The following is a 17090-nucleotide window of genomic DNA, read 5'->3' on the forward strand; positions in this document are numbered from 1 at the left end:
TTCTGTGAAGCACATTGGACTTAATTGGCTATGTATAGCAAACAAACATTTCATGACTCAAGACTACAATATTTAGGGCTGGAGAATTGATTCAGAGGTTAAGAGAACTGTACTACCCTTACAAAAAACATGAATTTAGTTCCTAGGATGCAAAGAAAGGATGTTACAGCACACATGATGTCAACTTCATGGGAACCAATGCATTCTTCTTATCCCTAAAGGTACTACACAAAAATCTACATTCACACACACATGTATACACACACACACACACACACATACACACACACACACACACACACACACACACAAATACATATAAAACAACCACCACTACTATACTACTATGGCCACTAATATTACTGCTACTATTACTACTAATACATTTTAGGAAAAAAACTATACAATTCAATAAACACCAGTGTTCATGTAAGATTATGAAGTTTTAATGATTTATTTCCATGGAAACAGCCCTGGAGGGAAACCAGCCATTTTCTCCTGGAATACTTTATCAAAGGCTTCTGCTTGGGCTACTGTAAAGTGATTCTTCCAGTCCCCAGTTGTGCCTTGAAAATGTGAAACAGACACATAGATCGTTAAATGTTGATTGTACATATGCTCTTACTCCTTTAGTCACATGATTTTACCATCAGCTTAAGTAGGACTACACAGTCAATAAAGTAGAACTAACAGTTATTCTGTGGAGAACAATTCTTATGCTTTGAAAATATGCAAACAGTCTTGTACCTCTGTGTAAATAATGTCAACCATCTCCTATACCAACATATCCACTAAACAATCTAACAGCTTGACACTGGATCTACATTTTTTAATGTCCAGATTATTTCTCCTTCTCACTAGATATTCCTCAATCATTCTCAGAAAGATACAGCTTGCTGAGAGCAATCCAGTATGTCCGTTTTCAGTTAGTATGGAGTTTGGTGTTGCATAAAAATGATTTCATCCACGGTCTTTACCACCATATCTTGGTTCTCATAACCACATTATAGGAAGTCTTTAGATTTGGGCTTAGAGATCTCAAGTAGTCCAATTTTTCACATTGTATTATGTGTTCCTTCACCATGAAGTGCTGATGTGTTCCACATAGTCACTTCTTTTACTTTTGTATCATTATTTGTGTGACTTTATCCATCTCTTCCTATTTTCTTTCTCTATAGAATTCCACAGCCCCCATCCTTCGTGTATTTTATTTCACAGCTGGGTCACTTTATGCATTTCCTTTTTGTAAACATGGTTGAAATATACATCTAATACATTTGAGAAGTAAAATATTTCTTAAGTTCCCTAAGGTTTCATACACATACTCTTTCATCTCTGCCCAAATTTGATTCATTACAGGAAATCCAAGAATGGCCAATTTCTTTTCTTACTTGAGGTTCTCAGTTGTAGTACAGAGAACACTATGTCCACAGAACCTGGAGCACATGAGTTTGAGGTTATGGGTCAATGGCAGTGGATCCTCAGATAGGCCTCAGTCCTTAGTGTATAGATGACCATTTTCTTGAGTTGACATTTTTGTGTGCCCAAATCTGAGTATAATTTCCTCTTGTGAGGAAACCAGGAGTATTGAATTAAATGCAACCACTACTGACTTTAACTTACTTATCTCTATGTATATTCCTGATGTCTTACAGTCTTATGACCTGATCCTCACACTGTATGTTGGAGAGGGACTGAAGTTTAAGGCTGAAGCATGTAAAAAATGGAAGAGGAAAATTAAACCCATAACTCTCCACTTCTGCGTTTATACCCAGGTATTTAATCATCCCCAAATACCTCACATCTAACTCATTCCTTCTTCAACCTTGAGTCTCACCTCACTAATTATTCACTAATTCGGTGTGGTGTAGTCTGGCAGTCACTCCTCAACTGCACGGATATGAAACCACACCCACAATTTGCTCCTAGTATAAAGTGGTGGCACAGACATAGAGAAGATGGATATTCCTATTCCAAGAGAGACAATCCAGAACAAAGCCAGTAACTATGATCGTGAAGCAATCGAAATTTTGCTTGGCAAATGCCATCATATGTTAAACCTGGAGGACAATTTTCTTAATCCTTGTAAGGTCTGCTCTTTGCCTGTGGTGGATCAGCAGTTTTGACCTGTTGAACATCATTTTCAGCAGTGAAGGGAAGTGTATTTTGTGCTGATCATGCAATACATATATGTGTGTGTGTGTGTGTGTGTGTGTGTGTGTGTGTGTGTGTGTGTGTGTATCTTTAGTTCTTTTCATTAAATATTTTCTTTTGAGTTTAGGGCTATGCTACAGGGAGCCTAACCAAGCCTCACAAAACCATGTCTAATTTCTCAATTTCCATTGGGGATATTGGACACAACACTCTAAAATCCCAAGATCATCTGCCCAAAAAAATAAATATTTTGAGTTTCTGAAGTCCATGTCATCACCATGGAAAGATCCCCCTGGAAAGTCTGTGAAAAACTATGAGTAATGGGCAGTGACTGCTGACATATTCCCAATTTTTTTTAGAGTCTCATGTGAACAACAAACCCACCACAGATTCTGACATATTTTGGAACTAAAGAGTTTCTTCACCTTTTCTCATGTGGACCAAACCATTAGTAAGCACATCTTCTGGGTTAAGACTAAAATTAGACATTTTGATTTCTTTCATGGCTTGGAAGGAGCTGTACTTGAGGACCAGATCTAGCTCATCTGGTTCCAATTTCTTTCCTAGGAAGTCACAGATCTTCTCTATGGTTACCCTTGTATTCTAAAAGAAGAAAGAAAACAAAATGAGGTTAATAACTAGAGAGCTTAGAAAGAACAGATGCAGGGAAAGTAACTACAGATGGACGATGGAAAAAGAAACATGAAGAAAAAAATGGCACCACAAAATGAGAAAGTATAGAATGTGTTTTAGCAAACAAACAGGCCTTGTATGGAGGGCAAACGTCTCACACAACATTTGTATATTTAGTGGGTTGGAATGTGACTGATCTCTGGCCCCTAAAATACAGAGGCTGGGATTTCCTTTATGGGGGAGTTGATACTAGATGGGTCTCATATATCTTAGACTGTCCTCAAATTTACATTGTACTGAATGAGGACCTTAAACTTCTGATCATTTTGTCTTCATCTGTGTATTGCTATATTCACAGGTGTATGCCAACCCACCTCCTAACTACAATGGAATATTTTGTCCGGAGACAGAGTGTGCTATGTCCTATAGAGGGGGGACTCCTATGTGGTGTGATGTAAATTGCTGTGGAGACCAGAGGACCTCACACAGAAATACACATTTCCTCTTAAGAGTTAGCATTAAAGGTTTGCACCACCATACCCAACCTACCCTGTGATGTTTAAAAATACTTATAGAAATACTTCTAGAAGGCTTTCAAGGTGAATGAAGGCCATATGCACAAATAATTGAATGGAGGTTCATGTTTATGCCAAATGAAACATTTTCCTATGGGTAAATGAGAATTAGACAGTTTTAAAATACTTTCATAATAATGTTTTAAATAATTTTTAGTAAGGGTTACAGCCAAACTTTAATTTTGTTTTGAATTATGCTTTCATGCTGTTACTTAGATGGGCATTAAATACACAATCTGTTTACCTCAGACCCACGTAGACTGGGATTATAACTGTGCACTGCCACAGCTGGCTCACTTCTAGGGTTGTTCATAAGAACTCAAAGTTTTGGAATAAGGACGACTTTGCTTAGAATTCAAGCCCTACACATGGGCTCATAAAGGTTCTTTAAGCTCTAAACTTGTATCACAGATTCAGGTAACTTTTAATTGAAAGTAAACAACCATGCCAATAACTGAAAAGAATGTGTTGAATGGTTGGAAGGGAGACTTATGGGAAACTGAATAAGCATACGGCAGAGGTGAGTAATGAAGCTACCTGGGGAAAATTGAATATATAATGAAAAATTAAAATATTTTTCAAAAGGCAAGGAATCTGATGGATGGCTTTGCTTCTTACATGGAAACTTTCTATCCCTGGAAAATAAAATGAAGAGAGCAAATTATTTTTGGAATAATTCAATTTCTCTGTTTTTGGTAATCCTTAATTGTTTTTCTGACTCCTGCCAAGGAAGTAGGTAGACTGACCACATTTTTTTCACTTTTTCCACTCTTCTTCCAGATCCAATCCCAAAGTCTGATCCAAATTTCTGCTGCAAAATATCTGTGTCATCCCTCACCCCCATCAAGAGTAGATCCCAACGAGCTTCTCCTCCTATCCTGCTCTTCCAACTCATAGCATTATCCCCACGCCCTACTTCAACTAGCCCTCCTTGGGAACCCACAGATTGTTCTGGCCAGGGAAAAATAAGCTAACTATATATTTTTGGCTTAATCTCCATTCCTTTGAGTCCCATCCACAAGTATTATCCACAGCTCTGCATCAAAACACCTACATCAGCCACCTTCATCTCTAGTGAATCTCAGAGATACCCTTAAACATCTGTACCATAATCTTTGCTTTGTCCAACACCTCAACTCCATCAAGCATTTCCCAATAATCCACAGGCAATGGTGGGCTTGAAAGCAGTAGGCTCAATAAAGAGCTTTACCTCTCCAATTTTTTCCTTGAAGTCTAGTCTCCTAGTTTCATCATCTCTCTAAAGAACACCTGCTATTGTATCTCCCCAAAATTCTCCAATATAATGTGTATAACATAGGTCTATTCTCAAAAGTTCCCTCTACATACACATTGCTTTCCTGTACACTGTATAAATTATGCCCAGATTGATTTAATGAAAAAGCTGACTGACCAATAGCAAAGCAAGATATGGTTAGGCAATAAAACCAAATTATGGATGAGGAAATGAAGGGCAGAGTGGGAGTGAGCCACTGAAGAAGCAAGATGTTATAGGCAGGTGAAACCACAGGACATGTGGCAATTCAGAGATTAATAAATATGGATTAATTTAAATGTAAGATCTAGTTAGTAACAAGCTTGAGCTATTTGCAGAGCATTGTGTAAATAATAGAAGCCTCTGAGTGTTAATTTTAGAACTGGCATGTGGGAGAGAAATATCCATTTACATATGGCACACACTGTGAGTCCCACAGTGTGAGAGGCCTTAAAAAGGCTTCTAGACACACAAAAACAGAGCCAAATCCAGCATTATCATTCATGCTTCTCATGTGTGTCACTATACAGAGACACATCCCCTGGGTGTGACATGTGGGCTTGAGCTGCAGCATGGCAAGTTATCACATTCTCACACAGGATGAGGTACATAGAGGCAACTCCCAGCCACATGGTAGGTGGCAAATTAAGGGTTTTTGATCATAAAGACAGGAAAGGTTAGAGATACACAGTAAGGAGAAATTTATACATAAATTCCTCTAAGTGGATCACACCATGTTTGAAAAATGTGTGTAGGCTTGGGAGAGGAAGAGAAAGAATAGAAACAGTCATAGATTTAAACTATTTTAAAATTAATTAAATAAAATCCCTAAAAATGAATAGGAATAATAAAATTTATGCTAAGCCATATACAGATAAAAATACACATATCGTCTAGATTCTATATTATGCAGTATGTTGTGTTTAGATTGTTTGACTGTTTATTTGTGGATCATAACATCTGAGAGACAATTGATTGTGAAAGGTATTAAATTAATCCAATCTATATAATTTAAAATTATCTTGATTTCAAAATTTAAGTCAATAGCTATGTATATGCTTTTGTTTCCACAGAAAATAAGAGTCTATGGATTCATCCTGAGTCAATGAAAATCAGGTTTGAACAAAAAAGATCCCCTAAATTCCTGACTACAGACATGAGAAAACAAACCTAAATACAAGAAAAATGGTGTTTATTTTACCGATCCAACATAAAACAAAAAAAAAATTATTTTTGGCTAGTGTGTGTATAATGCACAGTTTATATTTTTAATAAAGGTATATATATATATATATATATATATATATATATATATATATATGTATGTATATACACATACATACACCTTTAAAAGGTTACATATTTTCAGACCAAGGGAACAAAACACCAATAAAATGTGGAGGGTGATCCAACATCCAAAATAATTTTAATATTGCCTGCTGTGGTGATCTAGCCTCACAAAATATTCAAGCCAAAACTTAGCAATTATCCTCATTTTCTCTGAGTTCTGGAAAGTTTACCAGCACCCACCAAACAGCAGGAAGTAGTCTAGAAATCTAGACCTACAATCCCAAAATATTGGTTATAAATGTTTGCTTTCATTTAAGAAGAGTTGGTTACAAATTGAATTTGGTCATAATCTCTTTCTAAAAAAAGAAAGGGGATATGATATAGAAATGATGGAAAACAGTTACGTTATTATGATGGGGAAAAAGAGCAAATTATGTAATAATTAATCTCCATAAACAATTGTTAAACCCTAAATATTTTATATTGGAATGAATTTTCCTTTATTTATACAAATTTAAAGTTACTTTTGTTATAATGTATGTATACTACTACTATTGCTTAAGGTAACTTTTGTGCAACTCAATAATAAATGTATAATTAAGCAATGCAGATCAGTAGTCATCTATAATAGTCAAATTTATAGTCTTGTTAGTTAGATGTTCTAGGCATACCAACAGGTATTTTAAATAGATAGGCAATCTTCAAAACATTGAAAGAACAACAATATATGACATTTTAAATGTTTTAATAATTAAAGCTTTTCATGAATGTGAGATATGTCTGTCCTGGCAGCACTAATCTACTTCAGAATAGATGGTGAACATCAAAGAAACTCTATGGAGTTTTTTTTTTTCTTTTTTCTTTTTAATGACTAAAGCTAGCAATGTGGGCAAAGCAACGGCCTTTGCTTCCATTTCTGACAGTCACTGTAAAAACTAGATCAGGAGAATGCAACAAGTGGTTACTGCCAATCTTTGCCAAGACAACATAGGAAGTCTTTCAGAATTCTCTGCTCACAATAAAGTTTGTAGGATATTCCAGGCCTGTATGGGAAAGATGGATGCCCCATCATTGCAGAGGATCTTTGGGTGACTGTTGATATAGCCTGATGTTCCTGTCATTGAGTAATATTTCATCTTTCTGGGATTTGATGGAGTTGAAAAATAAATAGTTATAAATGAATATTCCTTAGTTATAACGGAAAGTAAATTAGATATAAAACTTTAGACTAAGATAAGTTACATAATTATTTTCTCTACTTTTGCTAAACACAAATGGATTGGGTATTGGTACTGTAATTCTTAATAACTTTTTCAATTTTATATAGCTTTACTATGTTAATGCTAAAACCTTCCTATTAATTTAGACAAAAGAGAGGAAAATGTTTTTGAATATTTCTATACCCTGTGTAACTATGTTCTGATTGGTTAATAAAGAAGCATTTTGACCAGTACCGTGGCTGGATGAGGTTAGGTGGAAAAACTAAACTGAAGAGGGGAAGAAGAAGGGCACAGTGGAGAGACACAGCTGAGATGCCCAAGGAGCAAGGTGCTCGAGGACAGGTAAAGTCACAGGACTTGTGACAATAAGAAGATTAATAATGATGGGTTAATTTAAATGTAAAGGTGAGAAATCAAACCAAAATTATTCAAAAAAGAATTTGGAGGATATTTTATACTTATTAAGGTAAATATCCACCACGATGACATTTCAATTCTTAACATTTATTCTCCAATGCAATGGCACCCATATTTGTAAGAGAAACATGAGTAACACTTAAATCAAAAGCCAAATCCCAAACATTTATACCAGGACACTCAGCTGCTCATTCCTACAAATGGACATGCCATCGAGAAGGAAATTAAATGGATAAATAATGGAATTATCAAATATTAATGTGCAAATGACCACAGGACATAAATCTATAGTACATTTCACCCAAACACAAAAGGTTATACTTGTTTCTCATTCCCTCATGGAACCTTCTCCAAAATTGATCATATACTCAGTTACAAATCAAGTATCCACAGATTAAAACAATTGAAATAACCCACTATATACTATGAGACCACTGTGAGTAAAATTTGCATTTGAAAATAACAGAAACTATAGAAAGCCTAAAAAATCATGACAACTGAAAAACTCCCAACTGAAATGACAATGAGTCAAGAAAGAAATAAAGTTATTGAACACTTCTTAGAATTCAATTAAAATAACTCCATGACCTACCAAAACTAATGGGACACAATTAAAGCTGTGTTAAGAGAGGGCTCATAGCACTAAGAACCTGAAAGCAGAATTTAGAGAATTCTCATACCAGAGAATTTACAGCACAATTAAAAGCTCGAGAACAATAAGAAGCAGACACAAATACTACAAAGAATTCAGGAAATAATCAAATAGAGGATGAAAATCAATACAATAGAAACAAAGAGAACAATGCAAACAATCAATGAAATTTCAAGTTGGTTCTTTGAGGAAAAACAACAAGGTAGACAAACATTTATCCAAACTTACTAAAAGGCAGAGAGAGAATATCCAAATTAACAAAATCAGAAATGAAAAGAGAGACATAACAAGTGACACCTAGGATATTAAGGAAATCATGGGGTCATACTTCACAAATGTTTACACTGCAAACTTGGAAAATCTAAAAGAAGTGAACAACCTTTGTGTTAGATATCACTTACTGAAGTTATATGAAGTTCAAATCAATTTATATAGATGCATAATCCCCAAGGAAATAGAAGCAGTTATTAAAAGTCTCCCAACGAATAGTAGCCAGGACTAGATTGTTTTAGTGCATAATTCTACCAGACATTCAAAGAAGTGCTAGTAAGCATTCCCCTCAAATTATTCCACAAGATAGAAATAGATGGAATATTGGCAAATTATTTTATGAGGCCACAGTTACCCTGATATCTGAACCACACAACATCCTTCACAATAGCCAAAGTAAGATAAAATATCTTGGTGTAACTGTAAGAAATCAAGTGAAAAACTGGTATGACAGAAACCTAAAGATTCTGAAGGAAGAAATTGGAGAAGATTTCAAGGCATGGAAATGTCTCCCATATTCATTGATCATCAGGTTTAACATAGTAAAACTGGTCAGCTTATCAACAGCAATCTACAGATTCAATGCAATACCCATCAAAATACTAACACAATTCTTTACAGATCAGAAAATAACAATGCTCAACTTTGTATGAAAAAATAAAAAGAAAAGCAGGATAGCTGAAGCAATCTCGGACGAGAAAATAACAACACTATCCCTGATTTAAAGCTATACCACAAAATACTAGTAATAAAACTCATATGCTTTTGTCATTAAAAACAGAAATATTGTTCTTTTGATAAGATCAAGGACCCAGAATTAAATACATACTCCTGTAGACATGTGATTTTTGACAGAGAAGCCAAAATTACACAATAGAAAAAACAACATTTCCAACAAATGGCACTGGTAAAAGTGGATGTTTGCATGTATAAGAATGCAAATAAATGCATATCTATCATTGTACAAAAATCAAGTCCAAGAATATCAAAGACATCAACATAAATCCAGATACACTTAACTTGATAAAGGAGAAAGTGGGATATAGCCTTGAACACATTGAAACAAGAGACAACTTTCTGAGCAGAATACTAACTGAGCAGGCAATAACACTGACAATTAACAAATGGGATGTTATAAAACTGAGACACTTGTGTAAGGCAAAGGAAACTGTCAATAGGCCAAAAGGCCATTAACAGAATGGGAAAAGATTTTAACCAGTTCTATATTGGACATAGGTGCAATGCCTAAAACATATAAAGAACACAAGAAACTAGATAACATTAAAATAAACAATCCAATTTAAAAATGAAGTACAGATCTGCACAGAGAATTCTCAGCAGGGGTGTATCAAATGGCTGCGAAATAGTCAAAGAAATATTCAAATCCTTAGGCATCAGGGAAATGCAATAAAAAACAACACTGAAATTTTATCTTACCCCTGTCAGAGTGGCTAAGATCAAAATTACCATTGACAGATTTATGATGAAGAGCACATAGAAAAAGGGGAATGTTCCTCCACTGCTGGTGGGAGTGCAAACTTATATAGCCACTTTGGAAATAAATATGGCAGTTTCCAAGAAATTTGGGAATTGATCTACCTCAAGACTCAGTTATACCATACCACTCTGGCCATATGCCTAAAGAACAATCCATACCACAGGACCATTGTTCAACTATGTTTATAGAATCTTTATTTGTAATATCAAAAACTGTAAACAAACTCAATAGAATAATAGATACAGAAAATCTGGTTTATTTATATAATGGAGTATTACTCAGCTCTTAAAAACAATGACATCATTAAATTTGAAAGGCAAACTGATGGATGTAGAAAAGATAGTCATGATTAAGGCAATTCTGACACAGAAATACAAGAATGGTATGTACTCAATCATAAGTGACTATTACATAGGAATTAAAGGAGAACCAAGCTACAACTGACAGACCAAGAGAAACTAAATAATTTGGTATGCCCAAGGGGGGGGTTATGCATGAATGTCACTGTGAGGAAGTAAAATGGACATTGCTAGTGGATAGGGGAGAGTCTTTGAAGGGATATGGGAACAGGAGGGATCATGTGGGTGGAGGATGGTTTGAGAGAGAATTAGGAGAGACAATGGAATATGGGGGCATCACTGGGATGAGATGAAAACCTAGAGCAGTAGAAACACCCTCAGGAATCAATGAGGGTGACCTAGTAACATAGAGTATGGCAGCTGAACTAGACATCTCCTCTAACCAGGCAAGATTTCCTGTGGGAGGACTGGGACACCAGGCCAGCCACAAAGCCTTCAACCTACAATCTGTAATGCTGAGAAAATTTGTTGGGTAAAGATGTGGCAGCATTTGGGGGAATGAACAAGTAATGACCAGCAGAGCACAGACCCATATCCTGAGAGGGGCTCCCATCTGAGGGCCAGCACCCAGAGGCAGTATACCCCATAGATTTAGGATAGCAAAAATATGAATGGCAAAGGAAGTAAATGAAATGATATTCTATTTTCTCATAGACTAATATCTAGTATTACTGTCATCACATAAGCCTCACCACAAAGCAACTGATGGAAAAATATGCAGAGACTACAGCCAAACATTAGGTGGAGCTCACAAATACACTTCAGAACAGGGCAAGGCTGGACTGTAGGGGCCAGTGATATCAAAAATACAAAAAGAAAATCCATAAAATCAACTAACCTGGGCTCTAAGAGTCTAAGAGCCAGAGAGGAGGGAGGACATATAGAAACAAGGCCCTCCACATCAGCATGAGAAAAACACATATGAAGCCACATTCTGAAGCATGCTGCATTGTGCTCCATGTCTAAATCAGTTCTCTACTTATAAATTAGAGTTTCTAGTTTCATGATTTTTTTTGGCTTCCCATGTGATCAAACATTGAGATCTCTGATTTTTGTGCCATTTCTTGAGATACTTTTGTTCTGTTGATTTGTCTTGTCTAACTCTAAGGTGATAGTATTGATGCATCATATTGTACTTTATTTTGTTATAATTTCTAAAAATGAATGAATGAGTGAATGAATGAATGAAAATCTAGCCACTGAGGTAAAGGTTAACACCTAAACTGTCATTTATACCTGCTGAGAGAGGGAAAATCAGGTTTCTGCAGTGCAGTGACCCTGTATATATCAATCACTCCAGGGCAGGGTTCATGTGCAGGATTAATTAACCAACATATAATAGACTCCATAGTTTTGGTTTTTGTGTGTGTGTGGGGGTGGGTGCTCACAGTTAGTTACACTTAGGTGTTTTTCTTTTCCTCCTTTTTTATTAGTATTAGAAATTTTCTATTCATTTTACATCCTGACCACAGATCCCCTTCCCCACCTTCCTCTGACCACCATATCCTTCCCCCTGAACCCATACCTCCATTCCCATCTTCTCCAACACAAGACCTATGATGGGGAGTCAGCAGAGCCTAATACACTCAGTTGAGCCAGGTCCAAGCCCCTACTCTGCTGGGGTTATCACTCTGTATAAAATAAACACTGATTGGCCAGTGGCCAGGCAGGAAGGATAGGCGGGACTAACAGAGAGGAGAAAAGAGGAAACAGGAAGGCACATGAGAGACTGCATGTAGCCATTCCAGGACAAGGGAGATGTAAAGTAGCTTTAAGCCATGAGCCAAGTGGCAAAGTAAATATTAATAGAAATGGGTTAAATATAAGTGTAAGACCTAGACAATGATAGGCCTGAGGTAATGGCCAAGCAGTTTAAATAATGTAAGAGTCTGTGTGTTTATTGTATAAATGGGCTCTGGGATTGGCAGGACTTGGCAGCGGGAGCTGGAGAGATATTCTCCAACAACACTACTCCTGCACCAGGGTTGTTTAAGTTGTCCCACGCTAGGATGTGTGAACTCTCAAAAGCCTGCTATACACCAAGGATGGTTCCTGATCCCACTGTCAGGGGGCCCATTAAGTAGAGCAAACTAATCAACTGTCTTGCCAATGCAGAGGGCCTAGTCCAGTCTCATGGTGTTTTTCTCTTTTGCTATTGTTTTCATTTGGGGATTTTTTTAACAAGTAATTTGAAGTTGGGTGTGTAAGGATGGGGAGATGATTTGGAAAGAAATGTGTGAGGGAAGAATCTGATGAAAATATACTTAAATTGCCATGTGTGGTGGTGCTTACCTTTAATCCCAGCACTCAGGAGGCAGAGGCAGGCAGATTTCTGTGTTCAAGGCAAGGCTGGGCTACAAACTGAGTTCCAGGACAGGCTCCAAAATAATATATAATTAATATTTGTTTTAAAAAATAAAAAATATAATAAGAGAACATAAAAGCAACAAAAAAGTTACAACTATTAGCAGCCTTTTCATCACCAGAGTCTACTTCTATAAGGTTAGCATTGTCTGTAAGATTGCTTCTCCTTAACTAAATTTTTGAAGAATTCTAATGGTGGACAAGTATTTTTTTCTGACAGACTGTTTGCTCAGGACAATTTCGTTTTGCTCAGTAAAAAGTACAATTGATATCTTTATCATTGATTATAAATGTGTAAATAATGGTTGCATTTCACATGTAACTTTCAAACTACTTAAATTTTTGAGTTGCTGATCAAATGATAATACTTTTTTGCTTATATGCTTGGTTTCATTATTATGTGCCCAACATTATAGGGACGATTTTTTTCTATGTACATGACAATAAATTAGGCAAATGAACTTCAAAATTATTTTCCTTAGTAGTCTTTTGAAACAAGGTCTCTTATACCCAAGGTTGGCCTCAAACACACCAGACAACCAAGGATGGCCTGTGGTTCTGAGTCAGTCTCTAACTCTCAGTGCAAGGTTGACAATCGTGTGACACCCTGCCAGGATTTTTTTTAATTTTTAAAGTAAGAGATATTTGTGACAAGCACATATTACTTAAACATATTTATGACTTTCAGTGGGACATTTCAATGAAATGAAACCTGCAAAATAACATAAGGTTATGGCCTATCAGAGTATTTAGATATATTTCATTACTTAGTGTTGAAACATTTTGGATATTCTCTTCTAAAAGGATTGAAATTTTCAGTGTCTTCTAGCTCACCATGCAGAAACCCTCAGTACTTCAGAGCACAGGAAACCCTCCTCCTGAAAGATTGCATGCCATTGTCCCTCTTCTTTTCACCAAGGGGAGATGGCATACATTTCAGCACACCAGTGGTATGACACTGTTTACCCCTTCCCCACTACCACTGGGTTATCAGCTGTATCAAAATTATTGCATAGACAGAATTGAAACACCACTAGGACAAGTTTGAGCTGCCCCAATCTACTTCAGGGTCAAGTAGGGTGGACTAGGAGGCTGGAGAGTAAAGACAAACCACCTTGATAAAGGAAATAGGGTATAATCTCACATTTAGTGACTCTTCATGATCCTACCAGTGATAGTATAGTTGGAATAGAGATATTGAACAATGTGGGGTACTGCATGAGGTGAATTGCTAAAGAATTTTGTGATTGCTATAAGAATGACAGTTACCTTTTTCATGTCTTCATAGCTTATTAACAGGAAGTTGTCATTTTCTCTCATAGACAGCCAGTTACGGGTGTGCTCAAACCATGATCCACATGGCACTGTATGAAAGGGGAAGGATATTATTGATTACAAAGAATAAAATTGAGGTCTGACTATTATTATTCACTTTCTGCAAATGGCAGACAACTTTACTAAGAAAAACAAAACCAGTATTTACAGCATTTAATGTGATATTTTATGTAGCCATATCAGAGGAACAGTACATGGCAACTGAAGATCAGTAGGTTGGTCCACCATGGAGGAAAGTTCTAATGGGTTAATCTCAGATAGGTAATGCCCCAAGGCTTTGGCCCTAAAATGTCTTTTGCTAATGTTGCACCTTTAAATTTTTGCCACTGGTATTTTCCTATGTTATCTAGCATGACTCGAATGCATGGGGGACAATTCCCACTTTCATTAATTTATTATGACTATTTCTGGGAAATATCCCATTTTACTGGGCATTTTTATTTGTGGATTATTATAAAAATGATTTCCTCCTAAGCTATTCTGTTAAAGCAATGATTTTATCCAAAATAATTGTGTTGGTTTAAATGGGATTTTGGTGATTTGGGTTCTTTAATAAATGTAGTAATTGATTATGATAGAGTTAAGTTTAGTGGGGAAACTAATAAAGTCAAAAACAAGATATGGTGTTTCCCCTGCCCATGATAAAGCATGGGATTCAGAGGATAGAAAACCAGAACAAGGAAATTTCACATCCTAGTTTTATTGAGGATCCATATGGATTGTGGTTTAGATTAATGATTAAGGAAAAAAATTGTGTTGTAGAAATTTTTAAAGTATGTTACTTTTTTACATTGCATTTGTTTAACTTTTGGAAGTTGTGTTATGGTACCTGTCTAAACAACTGATGGTCTAATAAAGATCTGAAGTCAATAGGGAGGCATGAAAAAGGTCAGAAGGGGCTGGCAGGCAGAGGACATATAGAAGAATTCTGGGAGTAAAAAGGATCAATGAATGAGAGAGAAGTAGGAAGACATCAGAGTCAGCTGACCAGATACACAGCCAGTGCCAGAAGAAGTAAGAGTAAGACTAAGATTTACAGATGTAAGAGAATGGGAAAATCCCAGAGGCAAAATGTAGATGAGTTAATTTAAGTTAAGGAAAGCTAGAAAGAAACAAGTCAAACTAAGGACAGGTATTTACAAGTAAGAATAAGCCTCCTTGTGTGATACATTTAGGAGCTGGGTGGTAGACTACCCAAAAGAGGAAAAATGAACAACAATTTTGTCCCAGAAGTTAAGCTAGCTCAAGTTATTTTAATCTTAATGTTGAGTGATGTGACATGGGCCTCAGTGTGCATCATAGCTAAAACAAAGCTTTCAATGTGCCTTACAGAAAGGATAATATATTTTTGTTAAAACTTTGAGAGAAAAATCCTGGGGAAACCATCTAAAGTTTGGAAAGGCACTTAGTTGAGTGAGGGACTCATTGAGGTCAAGAAACAAGAAAAAAGCAGCCTAGTTATTATTTGTAGATGGATTTTTCTTGTTAGGATGTTTTGGCAATCCAAGTTGATGATTGATTCATTAAGCCTAAATCCTGATAATTAATTCAAAAACAGTGATTAATTAATGCCCATTTATGCCCTCTGCTTCCTGATATAAAAAAAGCTACTGATGAGTGAATACACAATCTGAGTATTTAAAAGACAGAAGACTAGTTGTTTTTCATATATAATAATTTAGGTTTGTGATTCTTTTAAGATTGTTTATAAGATTATCATTTGAGATAAGTAATAAAATCATTGGCCCTTCTTTTGTAATCACAAAAATCAGCCTGGCAGTAATGAATGGCTGAGAAATAATCTTACTTGATTATATTCTGTTAATCTATACCAAGTTGCTTGTATATGCGTGTATGTGGGTTCTTCCAATAATTTGTTTTACATCCATGATATGTAGGATGTTTAATCATTTGAGGGAAATTGGAAATCATGTTTTCTAACTATTTTCATTTTAATCATGCACTTGAAAAATAGTATGTAACCACATTGTAAGTTTTATAATGCCTGAGATATTTTGTTCAGATATATAAGCCTTAAGAGAAACACAGAGAAAATGATGGAGAAATATAAATTTTTGTGCATGTTTCCTCCTTTTTTTTGGCCTCAGAGAGTTAAATTTTGTCCTCTCTCTGACCCCAGCCAATTAACTTTTAGACCTTTAGATAGAAAAGTCAAGTTAACTGATTAGTTTGCTGACTCCATGCCTTCGCCTTCAATCCTTGAGCTCCTGAAGACTGGTCAACATTTCAATGATATCATTTGCCACACACACACAGTTAGTAAGCAGATAAAATCCAGTTCATTAGTGAACTCATCACCTCACAGATTTACTACTGATGCCTTGAGGAGACATCCTATGGGCAAGTAGCAGTGTCAAAGGCATGAGTTGGTAAAATGTGATCACAATAGTACAGGAAGCCAGAGGATTCTGAGCATTTCCAGTTTGGGACTTTTTATTACCATCATGTCTGCTGAACTCTATTAACCCCTTCTCAGGGAGATTTCTTCCCAGTAACATTCACCCCTCAGGTCCACAACTTGTGGATAGTGACTCCTTAAGACCAAAGCACCAAAACATAGACAGCTAGAGATGCTCAAGGCATAGCCTTCCATATTCAGTCAAATGCTTCATTTACATTCCTAGTACTACTTTGATGTGTTTTCAATAGTCATAGTGTCCTAAATGTTCCTGGTCTAGTTGTGCTGTCTCTTCATGCCTCATCCTCCATTGCAGGCTTGTATTGTTCCTCATTATCTCAAGAACCAACTGAATCAATTCAGGAGAGAAGGTAAGACTTAAGCCAGTGCCAGAGAAGTAGGATACATGAATTCAATGAATCTAAGATTTGATTGAAACCTGGTAGTGATAATTGATCTACAGAGAATGTGTAGCAATAAAGTAAATTATATAATATATGAGAAAATTAAGTCACTTAAGGAGATTGAAAGCTTGGCTCATATGATAGCTCAATGGAAATCAGTCGCCTTGTATGTCACAAGACCTGAGTTTGGATCCTCAAAAAACCTTCAAATATAGTGATGCAGCCTG

The 17090-nt window shown here is 36.1% G+C and overlaps 1 protein-coding gene across 2 annotated transcripts in view; it reads right to left on the reverse strand.

Moving 5' to 3' along the window:
• Nucleotides 1-430: 430 nt before the first annotated feature.
• Nucleotides 431-17090, reverse strand: part of LOC114685245 (probable alcohol sulfotransferase) — a 32795-nt gene continuing 16135 nt past the window's right edge. The window contains exons 4-6 of one of the 2 annotated variants that reach the window (XM_028859830.2): nucleotides 13975-14069; nucleotides 2580-2757; nucleotides 431-566 (exon numbers count right to left, since the gene is read on the reverse strand). In XM_028859830.2, the coding sequence (XP_028715663.1) occupies nucleotides 454-566; nucleotides 2580-2757; nucleotides 13975-14069 (386 nt within the window). In that variant the 3' untranslated portion in view covers nucleotides 431-453. The remainder of the gene's footprint in view (nucleotides 567-2579; nucleotides 2758-13974; nucleotides 14070-17090) is intronic. The other variant, XM_037202074.1, reaches the window with a different exon arrangement.

This window comes from Peromyscus leucopus, chromosome 1, assembly GCF_004664715.2.
Source record: "Peromyscus leucopus breed LL Stock chromosome 1, UCI_PerLeu_2.1, whole genome shotgun sequence".
Taxonomy (NCBI): Eukaryota; Metazoa; Chordata; class Mammalia; order Rodentia; family Cricetidae; genus Peromyscus; species Peromyscus leucopus.